The sequence below is a fragment of the Eumetopias jubatus genome, unplaced genomic scaffold (assembly GCF_037043125.1).
Source record: "Eumetopias jubatus isolate StellerSeaLion01/CBP00866 unplaced genomic scaffold, mEumJub1_p1.0 scaffold_16, whole genome shotgun sequence".
NCBI classification, from domain to species: Eukaryota; Metazoa; Chordata; class Mammalia; order Carnivora; family Otariidae; genus Eumetopias; species Eumetopias jubatus.
This window is the reverse complement of record NW_028274822.1, coordinates 61,932,741-61,946,855: the sequence shown is the minus strand read 5'-3', so window position 1 is coordinate 61,946,855 and position 14,115 is coordinate 61,932,741. Positions and strand designations below refer to the sequence as shown.

The window sequence follows — 14,115 nt, the reverse complement described above, 5'->3', positions numbered from 1 at the left end:
ACGTTAGAGCGTCAGTAACAAGAACAAAACACATGAGTCATTAGCTGATCACACAGAATGTAATTTGTAGCTGGTTTGGCTCTTCCTGTGCTGAGTCTGAGCAGGCTGAGGTTCTCCAGAGGTGGAGCAGGATGTTAAGACTTTGGTCAAGGCCACGGCACTGGACAAGCTAAGGGGAGGGGCTCAGGTACAGTGACGGTGAAGGATGGGGAAGGTTCTCTCTGTTTTATTAAACAGACACAGAGCACGGGCTTAAGATGAACTCAGTATGTGCATGAGCAAAGCCTTTGTAAATTCTATTATTTCAAAGGAATCAGGCTGATGATTAGTGTACAGGAATCTTACTATGAAGTAGAAACAATCCATTCTTCCTCCAAATGGAAATAGCTTTACTGTTCCTTGTTATAAAATAGCCAATCCTGGTAAAAATGATTTTTTAATTATAGAAAAATTAATCATAGAAAAAAATCAAATGTAATTACTATTAGAGGCAACTATTAGCACTGTTATGTTTTTACTTCCAGGTTTTTTCCTATCCTCAGACATAGTTATAAAAACAAGATCATGGTGTTTTTAAATCTGCTTTTTCATTTAAAAATATTGTGGTCATTTTCTCATGTGACTGTGTGTGTTTACATACATATATAAATATATATAATATGTGTAAATATTATATATAACATATATATATTTATATATATAAAAATTTTTAATGACTCCAAAGTGTTCTTCCGTATATCCAGTATTTCCTGACTCTTTTTCTTTCTCGTTGTCTTAATACTGTTCCACTGAGAACAGTTGCTGAACACTTTTGATAGAGAAAAACTTCTCTGATAAACCAAATGTTTTGCAAGTTCAGCTTAATGCTTCCTGTCCTCCTTGGTGATATTTCTTCTTAAATAGTTCAGAAGATACTTTGATTTTTAATATCTATGTGTGTATTGTGTATGTGTGCGTTTGGTGGGTATTCCTTTCTAAAATAATCACCCATTGCAACAGTAGCAGTTTCAAACATGATTATGCTGTGATTTTGACCTGTAAGGGATCTTCTAGAGATTATCTAGTTATTTGTGGATGGTACTTTCTAAGTTTCAAAAACCAAACCAAACCAGTTTTGAACTCTAGCTATAATCTTGAGCTTTCAAAACAGGTATTTGAATTTTCTTGACAAAGCACTGTCAGAGTGTCATCAAAGAATACTCCCCATATTAAGTGTGTCTATACATGAGATGGACCAAAAAAGATCCTGCTGACGGTTCTGGATTTATCAGCATGGAAAGAAAATATATCTGGAGAATAATAATGAAAGTGAGCTGAGTGGTATTTTTCATGAAAGAAAATTTGCAATTTCCAGAGGTGCAACTGAATTTCCTTCTTTCTTTCTTTTTTTTTTAGATTTTATTTATTTGACAGAGAGAGACACAGCGAGAGAGGGAACACAAGCAGGGGGAGCGGGAGAGGGAGAAGCAGGCTTCCCGCTGAGCAGGGAGCCCGATGCGGGGCTCGATCCCAGGACCCTGGGATCATGACCTAAGCCGAAGGCAGAGGCTTAACTGACTGAGCCACTCAGGCACCCCCCGAATTTCTTATTTTTATCACCTGTTGTTCCAGATGCTTTCGAAGAGGTCCAGGGACTCTCTGAGCCTGTTGGTGTTGTTATCCTCCCGAATCACCATGTTGTAGCTGCTGCAGGCGGCGACATAAATGATAGCCGTGACGTCTTCATGGGAGAAGAGAGACAAAGAGAAGCGCCTCCGTTAGACAGAGAGCCACTGCGTGGTAATAAGGTCCACATCCAACTGCTACTCATTTTCACCCCGGGATTATGAGAATGACTTAAAGAGGCACTGTGTGTTTCAGTAATGTACCCCATGAGCCAATGTTAAATGTAAAGCTGGGATGCCTCGATTCCTGATGAGATTCACATTTAAGGCACGTAATGGATGGTCTAATTCAAAGCTACTGAAGCACAGTAGCAGGAGTGAGTGTGAGAATTCATCCCTATTCTTGAGAAAGCATAGCAATCACCGTTAAAGCACTGGATCCATTTTCTTCTCTCGTCCCTCTGGCCGCCGACGTCAAACATGCTGTGGAGGAACATCAGGGCATGATCATTTGAGGCGAGACTCCCTCTGTGTCCCTCCTCTGCCGTGGCTCCGGGCCCGTGGCACTGCTCCCTGTGTGGCCTCGGCAAACGGCTCCGCACGCTCTGAGGTTCTGCACCATTGCCGGGCCCGGGAGTCCACACCCCGTTGTTTCTTGGGATCACAGGCCTCACCGTGCAGTGACCAAGCCGGCTCAGGCCCCTCCGCTCAGGGCAGCCCTCAGGGGGCATCCCCCTGCCTGGACAGCTGCTCTGGATAGTCTTCACCTACTCAGGTGGCCCTGGCTCCCACCTTCCTCCCTGCCCTACACTTAACTGCATGCCCTTTAGGGCCACAGAGTCTGTATGGACCTATCCAGAAGGGTAGTGAGGCACAGTTGGGATGACTGAAGCCCCAGGGCCCAGCCCATGGCAGGAAGGCCGGACTCCCTGACCCCATTAGGCCCCAGCAGGCAGCCAGGGGGGCGTCCGGCCCCCCATCTCCGGCAGGCTTGCTCTCAACCACTTACTGAAAGTTTACTTTGTCCACTTGGAATCGGGTCTCGAAAATCCCTGATGTCAGGACCCTGCATCTGAGAAGATCCTGAGAACAAGAAGACAAACCAAGTGGCATCACTGTTCTTCAGAAGGAAAGCCCTGAACGCAACTGCAACCACAGTAACCAAGTTTTTCAAATAACCATTTCTTCCAACTGTGAGAGAGACAATGATACTTAAAAAGTCAGACAAACGCTCTGCTCCCACCCCCTGCCGCCCCCACCAAGCAGAAAGTCACAATTAATGTGCTGGTTTGGTCTTAGAGACTTAATAGCTGTGCTTTTATTTTCTTTAGGATTTTTTTTTTTTTAATCACTTCTGTGGGGGTCCCAGGGCATCCTGTCACAGGTGCAGCTGACACGGGGTCCTGGTGGCGCTCTGCTGCTGCGCCTTCCTGGAGAGCCACCTGCTGCGGGTGCACACCGATGGGTGAGAAATCAAAGGCTTGATTGCTCTGTCGGGTAATTTTGAGCTCTTGGGGTCAGCCTCACGGAGTTGTGGATTTCAGGGGAGAGAGGAGCTCAGGCCTCCAGGGGAGGGGAGAGAAGAGAAGGGGAAGGGAGGCAGAGAAGAGAGCCGCCAGGAAGGGCCCACAGCCAAGGCCCTCCAGGGGACACAGACACTGCGGGAGTCTCAGAGGGGCAGTTCGAACGGAGCCCCCCCAGCTTCCTTGGAGTTCACTAGCTCCTGAGGTATCTGGGGGGCTCGTAAGCTGAGCAATTCAGAGTGATCAGAGTCTCTGTAGATGCCTGATGGCCAAAGGTTCCAGGGGGCACGGAAGCTCCCTCCCTGCTACTTACAAATGGGCAGTGGGGCACTTTCATCCAGCTTAACCCAAAGACCACACTCTGAGTCGCACCTGGAGAGTGTGCCTGTATACGTGACCCAGCCCAGGGCCCAAAGTAGAATGGGCAGAGTGGACGAAGCTGGAGAAGCAAAGGTTGAGCTTGCTGTGGACAGCTCCAAGAGCAATGGGAATTGCACGCTGCTATCCCACAGATAAAATTGTTTCGATATTGGCAGGTTAGAAATCTAGTAAATTTTAGAGAGCTAAGTCAGGCGCCGAATCACAGGGTATGGTAAATATACCCTGTGCACATGCAGGGACAGTGGACACAATTGCAGGAAGTAGCTGTTTTATGGATTTCGCCCCTTAATCCATTTACAAACCATCAGTGAATAATACTGACAGTTCCTCTAATCTCGCCAAGTTCAAGCAGGTGACTGCGGGCTCCAGCTTCACGTACCTGGTCTGTGGGTGTGTAGTCCACCAAACTGACACTGTCAATTCTCTCCAGGAAGCTGAAAAGAAAGCCAGCACATGCTCAGAAGTGTTCTTGGGTGGCTTTCTCCTGGGCAGTGGGTCTAGGGGATGGGACAGTCACAGAGGCACGGGAGGGCAGGGGCAGGTGGGGGAGTGAAGGGAAAAAAAATCACGTTGTATCTGCACGTGGAAGAAGACGTGGATGCGAGGGGCCCCGTGGGCACATGCTCCCCCTCCTCAGAGAGAGAGGCCGCCTGCCCATATTAGCTAAAATTTCCACGCCAACCTTGCTTTATTTTTCTACGTGGCATCTACCACAGCCTGACACGATTCCCATTTATTTGTTTTACATTTATTATCTATTTCTTCCTCCAAAATGCAAGACCCACAGGGCATGTCTCAGTCTTGCTGGTCCAGGTATCCCCAGCACCTAGTACAGGCCTGGTCCCCGCATCTTTGTTCGATGAATGAACGTCTGCTCCCTTCCTCCACCAGCAGCTGAAAGAGGTAAGTGAGCAGGTGGCTGAGAGGCCCAGCCCATAATGGACACCATGGAGACTGTCAAGACACAGGAAGACATGGAGACTGGTTAGCTGCTGAGCAAGGAATCCTTCTGGAGACAGAGGGGGCAGCAGGGGCTTCAAAGGGAAGGAGAACATGTAGGGGAAGGAGGGGTTTGAGTGGCCCCTGGTCTCCCGGCTGTGGGTGAGGCTCCAGCTCCAGGGAGGGTGAACGTGCCCCAGACTAAAGGGACACGGCCGACTTCCTTGCCTGTCCAACTCAGCATGGTTTGGGTTCCTTTACTGAAGTAAAGTGATAGAGCATTAGGCCTTCCTCGAATGGTCTAATGCTTGTGGGCATTTGCACAGTGCAGGACAGGTGTCACCCCCCACCCCCATCTCCACACGCTCCCTCTGCCAGCCTGCACGGCAGGCCTGAGAGATGCTTCCAGCATGGGCAAGAGGGAGGCCAAAGACACATTAAGATCACTTAATTCCCTTGGCCATTGTATCTCCTTCCTCCTGGGGAGCTAGAGATAGCTCCCAGTGGTGCAGGATGGTGGCCTGGTGCTGGGGCGACATTTTGGCGGCCCTTTGCCCAGGCACCCTTGTGCACAAGGGCCAGCAGCTCCACACCCAAGGCTTCCCTTAGAGCTGCAACAGAGGCAGCCCTGGCCTCGGCCAAAAGCCGACTGTTGGAAGGGGCGAGAGTGGGTCGACTGGCGGTAGGGATTTCCTGTCAGAGACCGGAAGTGCAGGAGGACAGCATCAGGAATGAGGTCATGTCAGGTATGGTGGTGGTGGGAGGGTCTGTGGCGGCACCGCCTGCCATGGGCGTTGTCAGAGTCATCATCTCCTGGAGGACTGCAGAACTAGGGGCTGGTGGCAAGGTTGCAGAGAAGCCAAAGGGGCCGTGATCCGCCTGGGGCCTCTCTGGAGTGGGGACCGCGAGCCCCGGGAGGTGCTGCCATGTGCCTACCAGAAGGTGGGTGAATTGGCTGGGGGCAGAGCTAGTTCCCGAGGGGGAGGAGTTTGGACAGAGTGCAGACAACCCTGTGAGAGCCACAGGAGGGGGCCCCTTGGGAGCTGGGGAAACGTTGGAGGCCGGGCTTGCTTGAGGCCTGGTTTGAGAGCCATAGTGTCGTTTGGCTCAGTCCCTGCTGGCCTTGAATTTGGCAGAGTGGAGAGCACCTCCAAAGTACACAGTGAGTTCCTGACCATCTAGCAGGGAAAGGGCAGAAACTCACTCTGTGACAGAGTTTTCTGCTCCTGGAATGGGGGCTCTGGTTTGTAGCCCAGACAACCAGGTGGGTCTGGTGGGAAGACGAGCTGCCTCCCTCACACTGGCCTACACTAATTGATTACAGAGATGGTCTGTCCTCTTGGCAGGAGACATATAATACTGAACATGTGATACAGAAACCAATCATCTCCGAATAAAGGGGCTAGAAAATTAAACTAAATATGGAGCCTTTGGCTATAGTTAGAGTTTAGGAAGCAACCAATTTCAAACAGGATGCAAACAGGGTGGAGGTAGGTGGGTGAATTGATTCAGATGGTAATAACTAGTATAAGTAGAAACAATGAAATGTGGTTAAAAAAATACATCAAAAGTTCTTGATAGATGTGATTAAAGACTGCCTTCCAAAGGAAGCTGTGGGAGTACCTTACAGAACGCTATTAAAAATAAGCGGTTCAGAGATGCTAATGACAAAGGCAAAGATGTCAAGTTTGTACCCATCCCTAATCTCCAGGATGGATATTCGAAGTTCCTTCCGGCTCTGATAGTTAACGATCTAAGTGAGATCCGAGAGGCATCAATGAACATTTCCAAGAGTCCCTTCTGCATCGTTCCTGATGCTGAATGGTATTGTGAGTTCATGCATTTCAAATTTGTGCAATGAAAATAAAATGTGAAAATTCCTCCCCCGAATGTGAATGTGTCCCCCAGTTCTTTGAAAGACCCTCTAAGGCATAAAGGAATGAAAGAGAAATCTATAGTAGTAGATTTCTGCCAGCCTTTTGCCTTAGTCTTTGGTTTAATCAGTGTATTTTCCAGCATGTTTTAGAAGTGCTTCAAATTGGAGCTCCTAAGATAGTCTCTATAGAGAGATGAGTTTTAAAAGGGTCTTCTAAATCATACACAAAATTTAGTAAGACTACATTTTAAAGGGTTAGTAAAATTGTCTTCTTAAATATGCTACTGCCTTTTTAGTGGAAAAATTAATCAGATTTAAGAATCAACCTTGGAGACGGTTCACTCACTTTACAGAGTTGCAAGACAGTACCAAACTATACTTAAAAAAAGTCACGATAGTGATATGGACTCTACAAAAGAGTAGTTAAAAAGCAATTTACTTTGATTTTTTTCCCATTACTTCCTGCTACAGCTGAGGATATTCATGTTTGCAGAAACATTTTCATTCTTGTCATTTAGATCCCCCTTCTGCTTGATACTGGCACAAAATAGCAGTTCATTGTTTATTTCTCATCTGCTCTCTGCTATCCCACTAAAATGACTCAAAAGTCACAGTGTTCTTGTGACCATGCAGTTGGTCATGAGGGAGAAAGGATCATGAAAAGATGAAAAACATTTCTGTTAAATACCTTTAAACGATGAGATCTGAGAAAAAGCACCAACTAAATGTAATTAAAAAGTATCCGTAATTGTTTTATTTGTGAAAATGTAGCAAGCTGGAACTGTCAAAGGTTAGTAAGAAACCTCTCTCAGTGTGTTACTGAAATTTACTTCCTGTGCTAATGTACATGATATAAAACTGTGGAGGAGAAAAATATTACGCACCCAGTGACAAGGTACCAGGCAGTTCTGACGCACGGCAGGTTAAGATCCGTGCCGCTTACAAGGGGGGTCCTCAGACCAGAAGCAGCACCTGCAGACCTTGGGGATGAGGATTTGCAGCTGAGCCATATCCCCTGGTGCTTCTGACCCGCAGTACCCCCGGAGACTCAGTGACCCCTGTGCATGTCAAAGTTTGCGGAACACCTTTCCTCTCCATTTTTCCTGCCACCCTGCTCTAGGCTCTGTCTTGCTTCACTGGGATTATACAGTTTTCCAATGTTCATGCTCCTGCTTCCTTCCTCAGGGTAAAGTTCACATTTTCAACCTGGCCTCCAAGCCCTTCCCAATCTGTCCAACCTCTTCACTCTTTTTGACGTCTTGACATCGAACAAACCCTCCACTCCTTTCAAATCCCCATATGGCTTTGGGCCTCTCCTACCTTCGTGTAATTCCCACTTCTTTTCTTTGAAGCCCCAGATTCAACTCTTACCTCCCGCAAGAAGCCAGTTCTAACCACTACGGGCACTGATTCCATTCTCCGTGTAGTTAACGTTCATGATTTGATTAGCATGGGCTACTCCCTTATACTGTGACTTACTCCCTTTTTAGAAGTCAAGGTATAAAACACGTCAGGTGTATCAAGTGCACTAATCTTAAGTGTTCATCTTGATGACTCTGTAACATTTGTATACATTCATGACTGTTTTTCTCTTTACGCGTATGGTTTATCTACGTAACTGTACTGAGCACTGTTTAAGGCAGAAGTGTGTCTTTTTTTTTCTCTCTAGAAAGAAGCCCCAGATAGCCAACATCTGATATACTTTAGTCTAAATCTTTTACTGTATTCAGTCATTCTGAATAAAAACTGCTGAATTGTTTGTCCTGCTACTATTCAAGAGGGAGGGAGGATGTATAAACCCTGAAGAGCAAGAGCGAACATTCCAATTTGGGGAAATGCTCTGAAGGAAAAGGACACAGTGCTTCTGAGGAGACACAACAGGGCTTTGGCTGAGTGCCCAAATGCACCCCCTTTACTCACTGTGTACGTTGTCATTAGAGAGCTCTAGGCATGATCACAGGTGAGAGCCCCAAGGGAGCTATGCATTCACACCGGGGACGTGATCAGGAGCAAACTGAGCTAGGTACCACACCAGGCCCAGTAACTGTGACCAAGACAGACATCGTTTTACCATCTAGTCATAAAAAAACAAACCTAGGGTAAACCAGGCGGGTATTTTACTAGTGCATCAGTTGATTAAAAAAAAAAAATTACAAGTGGCTATTCATCAGTTTATTCAATGTCCACCGGCTTGTAGCTTTTTGCCAATAGTATTGAAGGTCTTGAGCTTTGGATTTTGGCTACAGAAATGCCTCCTAAAGAATGGTGTGCATATTACAAAGGATGCATCTAGAACCCAAGGTCCCTCACTTCTGCTTTATGATGTGAGATTTGTTTGGCTAACTTGAGACTATGTTCAGTTAATAAGGTTAACAGACTGGTGCTTCTTTTAGGTGGCTCTTAAGGACACAGGATAGGCACGCGGTGTACAAGACTCATAGCATGCCTCCGTCTGAAGGGCACACATATGCATTATCACTTCCAGAAGAAACTGCTTTAGTAATAAGACTTTTCCAATTGCACAGGTATCATCTGAACTGAAATAAACTAAATAGTTCATAAAAGTATATTCCAAATCCATGTTAAAACTGTGCATGTGAAGGCAGAAAATACAAAAGGAGAAATAAGAGTAAAAATGGTACCAGTAGCTGTATGGAAGATTAACTATATCCTTGGTATGTTTGAGTTTGAGCCTTTTACAAACTTTATCTATCATTAGCCCAGGTTAGTTTCAAGATGAGGAAGAATCTGGTTGCTATGAAGAAACTATTATAGTAAAGAAGTAATAGCTAGGGTTTCTTGAAATATACATGGACATTCCATGTTAGCAAAACAGAAATTAAGGTGGTAAGGGGAGGTTTGGAAAAATACCACGCTTTCTGAACCAAATCTACCTCTGAATTCTTTTTTTTTAAATAGTTTTTTTAAACAGGATGCACACTCACATGCAGTATCATGCAGTTTAAAATGATTTATTTGACAAACTTCTGTGGCTTACATTTCAGCATTTCATCAACTGCAAAAGTGAGGAAATAATTCATGGGCCTGGTATGCTTTTGAAAATATTTATGGTTCATAAAAATGTACATTCATATAGTTTGAAATGAACATATTTTAAGAAAGTTCAAGCATATACAAGCATTGTTTAATTTCACAAAATATATTAATTTTGTTGGGAATATTTGTACTATAAAAGGGTCTTTAATTTACCAAAGGATTTGACACTAGCTATATTTTGTTTTTAATTATTTTTTCCAGTCTAAAGAGGGGTTACGACTCATGCTATACTCACACAGCTGCTTCTGTGCAACCATGTGGATGAGAAGAGACACCAAAAGGGGAGAGTTCTAAAAAGAAGATACAGGGCAGACAATCGACAGGTGTCTCTTATGGAAGACTTCGGAACAATATCCAGTCAGATATAAAGACACTTAAATATGAGGGTCAGTCCTCATCTGCATATACCTGTTTTTTTTTTTTTTTAACACACTCATTCATAATGGAAAATGTAATGGTGACTATTTGGTCATGAATCTTTCAAAGGGCTTGGAAGAGTCCCTCTAAGTATCTTCTGAAACACTGGAATTCTTTTATGGGGAAATCCACCAGTGAAGGAAAAGGAATTTCAAATGTCCCTAAGTATTTGACTTAGATTAATACACTTGCCAAAGCAAAAGCAAATTGCTGTTCTCCATGTTTGGAGGCCATGAGAAAGTGGTGGCTACAGGCTTTACCTTGCAGCCAGAGAATACATACTGCTGTTCCAGAAAAGACAAAAGGTAGCACAGATGGGCTCTAGCCTTAAGAGGGTCAAGCCTGCTATCCCATTCTGCATCTTTCCCTCTTCCCAGACGTCCAGCTGGCTGCATGTATATTTAAATTATCTGCATGGCTAAATAAAACATCCAACTTATATTTCTAAGGTTTTTCTCAACAGGTTGTTGCTTTAAAAGAAAATAATAAATGCAAATAATTAGAACTCAAAAAGCAGTTCTAATTTTATATCTATTTTTGGTTATAAACAATTAAAGAAAACCTACAAACACACCACCCCAGGGTTTTCTCAAACCAATCAACAGTTCTTTGGCAATGTTAGAGTAATATGACTGCCATGCTAATTAACATACTTTATGACAAGTCTAATTAAAATGTTGAAATAGGAAAAGAACGAGAAATGTGTTCAAGATGTTCATTTGAAACTGTCAAATTCAACCGTGTCTTTTGAAAAACTCTTTAGTAAATGAAAATATAAATGAGCAGTTTTTACTTATAATAAATGAAACTAAGTGGCATTTTTTTCCAGTTGTAAAAGAGTAACTACCACACAAAAAATTTGTGGAACATAAACGGTAAGAGAATATTATGCAGAATGCCCTACCATAATTTTAGTATAAGTTATGAGAACAGATCAATAGAACAGTAGTCTGGATGTGATGGTAAAGAAAAAAAAATACACAGAAATAGCACTATCCCGTTAGGTTGAATGAGGTGTTGATAGTCCTGTAATCAATCTAAGTAATCATTCTCCTCTCTCTAATTTTTATGCACCACCTGTCAACTCTAGATATTACCAATTACACTAAATTAAAAAAAAGTTCAATTTTGATAAATTCAGGCAGAAAACTGAATACACGAAACAAGAGTTTTGACCAAATTTTTGAGAAAGATTCATACACACCAAATTAACTAGTTCTGTTAAGAGGCACCTATAAAAATACACATCACAAGCTATACGGAACTTTAAAATCCAGTTAAGATGGAGGAAGCCTGGAATTTCTTAGTGTATCTGGAGAGCACTGTAAACCCAAAGGTAGAAGCATCTTAAGTAAAGAGCATTTCAGCATTCTGGCATGTTCAGTTTCTACTGTATAATATCTAATACACAGAGCATTTCAGAAGGTGGCTACGGCCAGGAAACCTCAGAGTGGGTTCTGTCGTCACACCTGATCCCGCAGGCGGGCCAGTCTCTGGGATAGTTCATCCTGCTCGGCGGAAGCCACGCTAGTGCCCACGGAGCCGGTCTGCCCCTGCGGCAGCTCCATGTTGAGGTCTAGGCCAGCCTCGTCTGCCATTTCCTGAAGCAGCAAATCCACTTGGTTCTGGGGAATGGTCAGCGTAGTCGTGCTGCTCATCGTGTCTTCCATTTGCTGCGTCTGGACGTCCAGCGTCTCAAACTGGTGCTCAAATTTGTCCATCAAAGCAGAGATCTTCTCCAAATTCATAGTCTTCAACGTCGCATCCATCGACTTAACCACACCGGCCATCGACTTGTTCACCTTGCCCATCGTCACCGCCGTCTGGACTCTGGCAGCCACCGCATCGACCCGTGCACTCATTCTCAAGAAATTCACCGCCTGGTTCTTCTGGCGAATGGCATTTTCGGCGTGTATCCTCGCCACTTCCATGTTGCCCTTCTGAATGGCCTTTTTAATCTTGGCCTTTTCGGCCTTTTCCTCTTTGTCGCATTTTTTGGCACTCCTGCTGAGTTCTTTGGCGGCGAACTTTAGGTTGAACAGGTGTTTTTCCATGTTGGACATAGTCGGAAGGCTCCCTAAGGTCGGTGGCCAGGGCCAAAAAGGGCTCGGCAGAGGGCGAAAGACGTAGGTCCGCTCCCCGCCGCCGCTCCTTTGTTTTGATCCCACTTCCTGTTTCTGCTGCGCGCGGCGCAGACGGTGACGTCAGAGCCCGGCGCCAGGGCGGGGCCTGCGGGACGCGGGGCGGGGCTGGGGGGCGTCCTGTGGGACCCAGAGGGCCAGGGGATGGCCCCGGAGGCGGGGCTCGGGCCGGACCACGCAGACGCGGGCTGGGTCGCGCTGGACGCTGCAGGTGTAGATTATGGCGCTCCCTCTCTACGTGCTGTTTTACAAGTATTTAAGCATTAGTAAATTCACAAAAACTAGTGTCCACGCAACCCTGGGAATATATATATCGAAGTAGGCAGGCTACACGTAAAAAAATCTCAACTCCCAACTTGGAGTTGAGGCCTTAAGGTATCTGGTAAAACGGTTGAAAACCGGCAAACCGCCAACTAGGTTTGCAGACTAATGCTTGCTTTATTTGCATGGGTAACTGCCACTTTCTCAAGGGAACCTGAAACTCTGGATCAGTAATTCATTGACAAAACAGAACAGAAGTTGCATCATTAACTTGCTTGGAGTATTCTGGTATCCTTTTACTGCAATGGGTGAAACCACCTTCACAACTGTGGACCACCATATTCACGCTGTAGCTTTAAGTTCAGCTTACAGATGTGTTGCCAGAAACTATCCAAAAATCCTTCTGTGGTTTAGTAATAAAAGGGCCCATCTTCTGACACAATTCTATCTATTTGATGTTTTATAAATATCCAAGGAACTTCACTCACATTTAAGTTTGACAGGCTACACTGTCATTTTAAATCATGCAGGCAGAGAATGGTGAAGTACTGAGACCCACACCCACTGGCATACATCAAAACTGTCACTACGTATGATACTCTTTCAAAACTCAGGCTTTCAAATGGCAGCAATGTGTGCTGTAGTTTTTTTGTTTTAGAAAGATTCTTCAGGTAGAGGCAATTAACAAAATATAAGAAGGCCCAACCTGTCCTAATGAGCTAGGTTGAAAATGAATACTGAGAGCTAACTCTGTTTAACAGAGAGAATTTTAATCTGGCGTCTTACCATCCCTTTCCTGTGGTAACTTGCCAACAGTCTTGAACCACAAAGTAAAGGAGTGCTGGTGTCACATGCATCTTCCGAAAAACAGTGCTGATTCTATCACTCATTTGCTCCAAAGCCTGGGCATAAACGCTGAACTTCTCTAGGAGACATACTGAGTCCCCACCTTCTTTCCTTTCCTTCCCCTATGTGCCAGTCAAACCAGACTGAAGCCCGAAAGTCTAGGATCATTTGCGTGTGGAGAATGAGGTATGCTCGATGCCCCTCCCTCTGTGTATACTGTCCCTGCCGCCTGGGCTTACCCCCCATGCATCTCTGCCTATTGAGATCCTGCCCTTTCTCAAAAGCCACCTTCTCCATGAAGCCTCCCAGGAGCCCCCTCCTCTGTGCTGTCTCTGTACTCTGTATCTCTGCCTTAGCACACAGGGCATAACTCCTGATTCAGGGCCTGTGGGTTTAGGGCAACTACGATATTATGAACCACGTGGAGGCAGAGAACAACCTTATTCCTTTCCCCCTAAGGAACCCAGACATCTCTCTGCACGTATTAGGCACTGAGTCCAAAAAGCCTTGTTGAATTGAATTGTGGTTGAGAGGAGCTGGAAAATTATCCTAGTTAGCAGCATAGCCAAGATTACTTTTTTCCCTCAAGTAGTAGAACTCTTTCTTCACATGAGACACTTCTAGAAACAATATGAACAGCAAATAAAAGGGAAGAAATCTGTTTGAAGTGGGGATAGAGGGCCTATATCTCTTATTCTGCTTGCCCCCCCCAACCCACCCTCTCTTTCTTTTGGGTTCCTCACAGTTAGCAAAGCGGTTCCTTGACATGTTCCATAGTTTCCCTAATGACAAATACTAACTAGGTGAGCGGTTTTGGAATATAATCATGAGAAGCTCTGATAGATGAGGAGGACGATGACAACGAACATTTATTAAGAACTGATGTGCCAGGGCGCCTGGGTGGCTCAGACGGTTAAGCGTCTGCCTTCGGCTCAGGTCATGATCCCAGGGTCCTGGGATCGAGTCCCACATCGGGCTCCCTGCTCCTTGGGAGCCTGCTTCTCCCTCTGCTTCTCTCTCTCTCTCTCTCCCCTCCTCTGTCTCTCATGAATAAATAAATAAAATCTTTA

General features: G+C 45.1%; 2 protein-coding genes across 3 annotated transcripts in view; both read right to left on the bottom strand.

The window, feature by feature from the left end:
* The window catches only part of GNAL (G protein subunit alpha L), a 139,872-nt gene that overhangs the window by 7,220 nt on the left and 118,537 nt on the right, over positions 1 to 14,115 (bottom strand). For both annotated transcript variants that reach the window (XM_028089343.1, XM_028089344.2), the window contains exons 6-9: positions 3,888 to 3,942; positions 2,614 to 2,687; positions 2,029 to 2,087; positions 1,600 to 1,720 (exon numbers count right to left, since the gene is read on the bottom strand). In XM_028089343.1, coding sequence (XP_027945144.1) covers positions 1,600 to 1,720; positions 2,029 to 2,087; positions 2,614 to 2,687; positions 3,888 to 3,942 — 309 coding nt within the window. The remainder of the gene's footprint in view (positions 1 to 1,599; positions 1,721 to 2,028; positions 2,088 to 2,613; positions 2,688 to 3,887; positions 3,943 to 14,115) is intronic.
* On the bottom strand, positions 9,280 to 11,973 carry CHMP1B (charged multivesicular body protein 1B). The gene has a single exon (XM_028089346.2). The coding sequence runs from the start codon at positions 11,858 to 11,860 to the stop codon at positions 11,261 to 11,263; it is 600 nt and encodes a 199-aa protein (XP_027945147.1). The 5' UTR covers positions 11,861 to 11,973; the 3' UTR covers positions 9,280 to 11,260.

Excerpts from the sequence above, each read along its gene's own strand:
- CHMP1B (XM_028089346.2), bottom strand. The coding sequence starts at position 11,860 with ATGTCCAACATGGAAAAACACCTGTTCAACCTAAAGTTCGCCGCCAAA.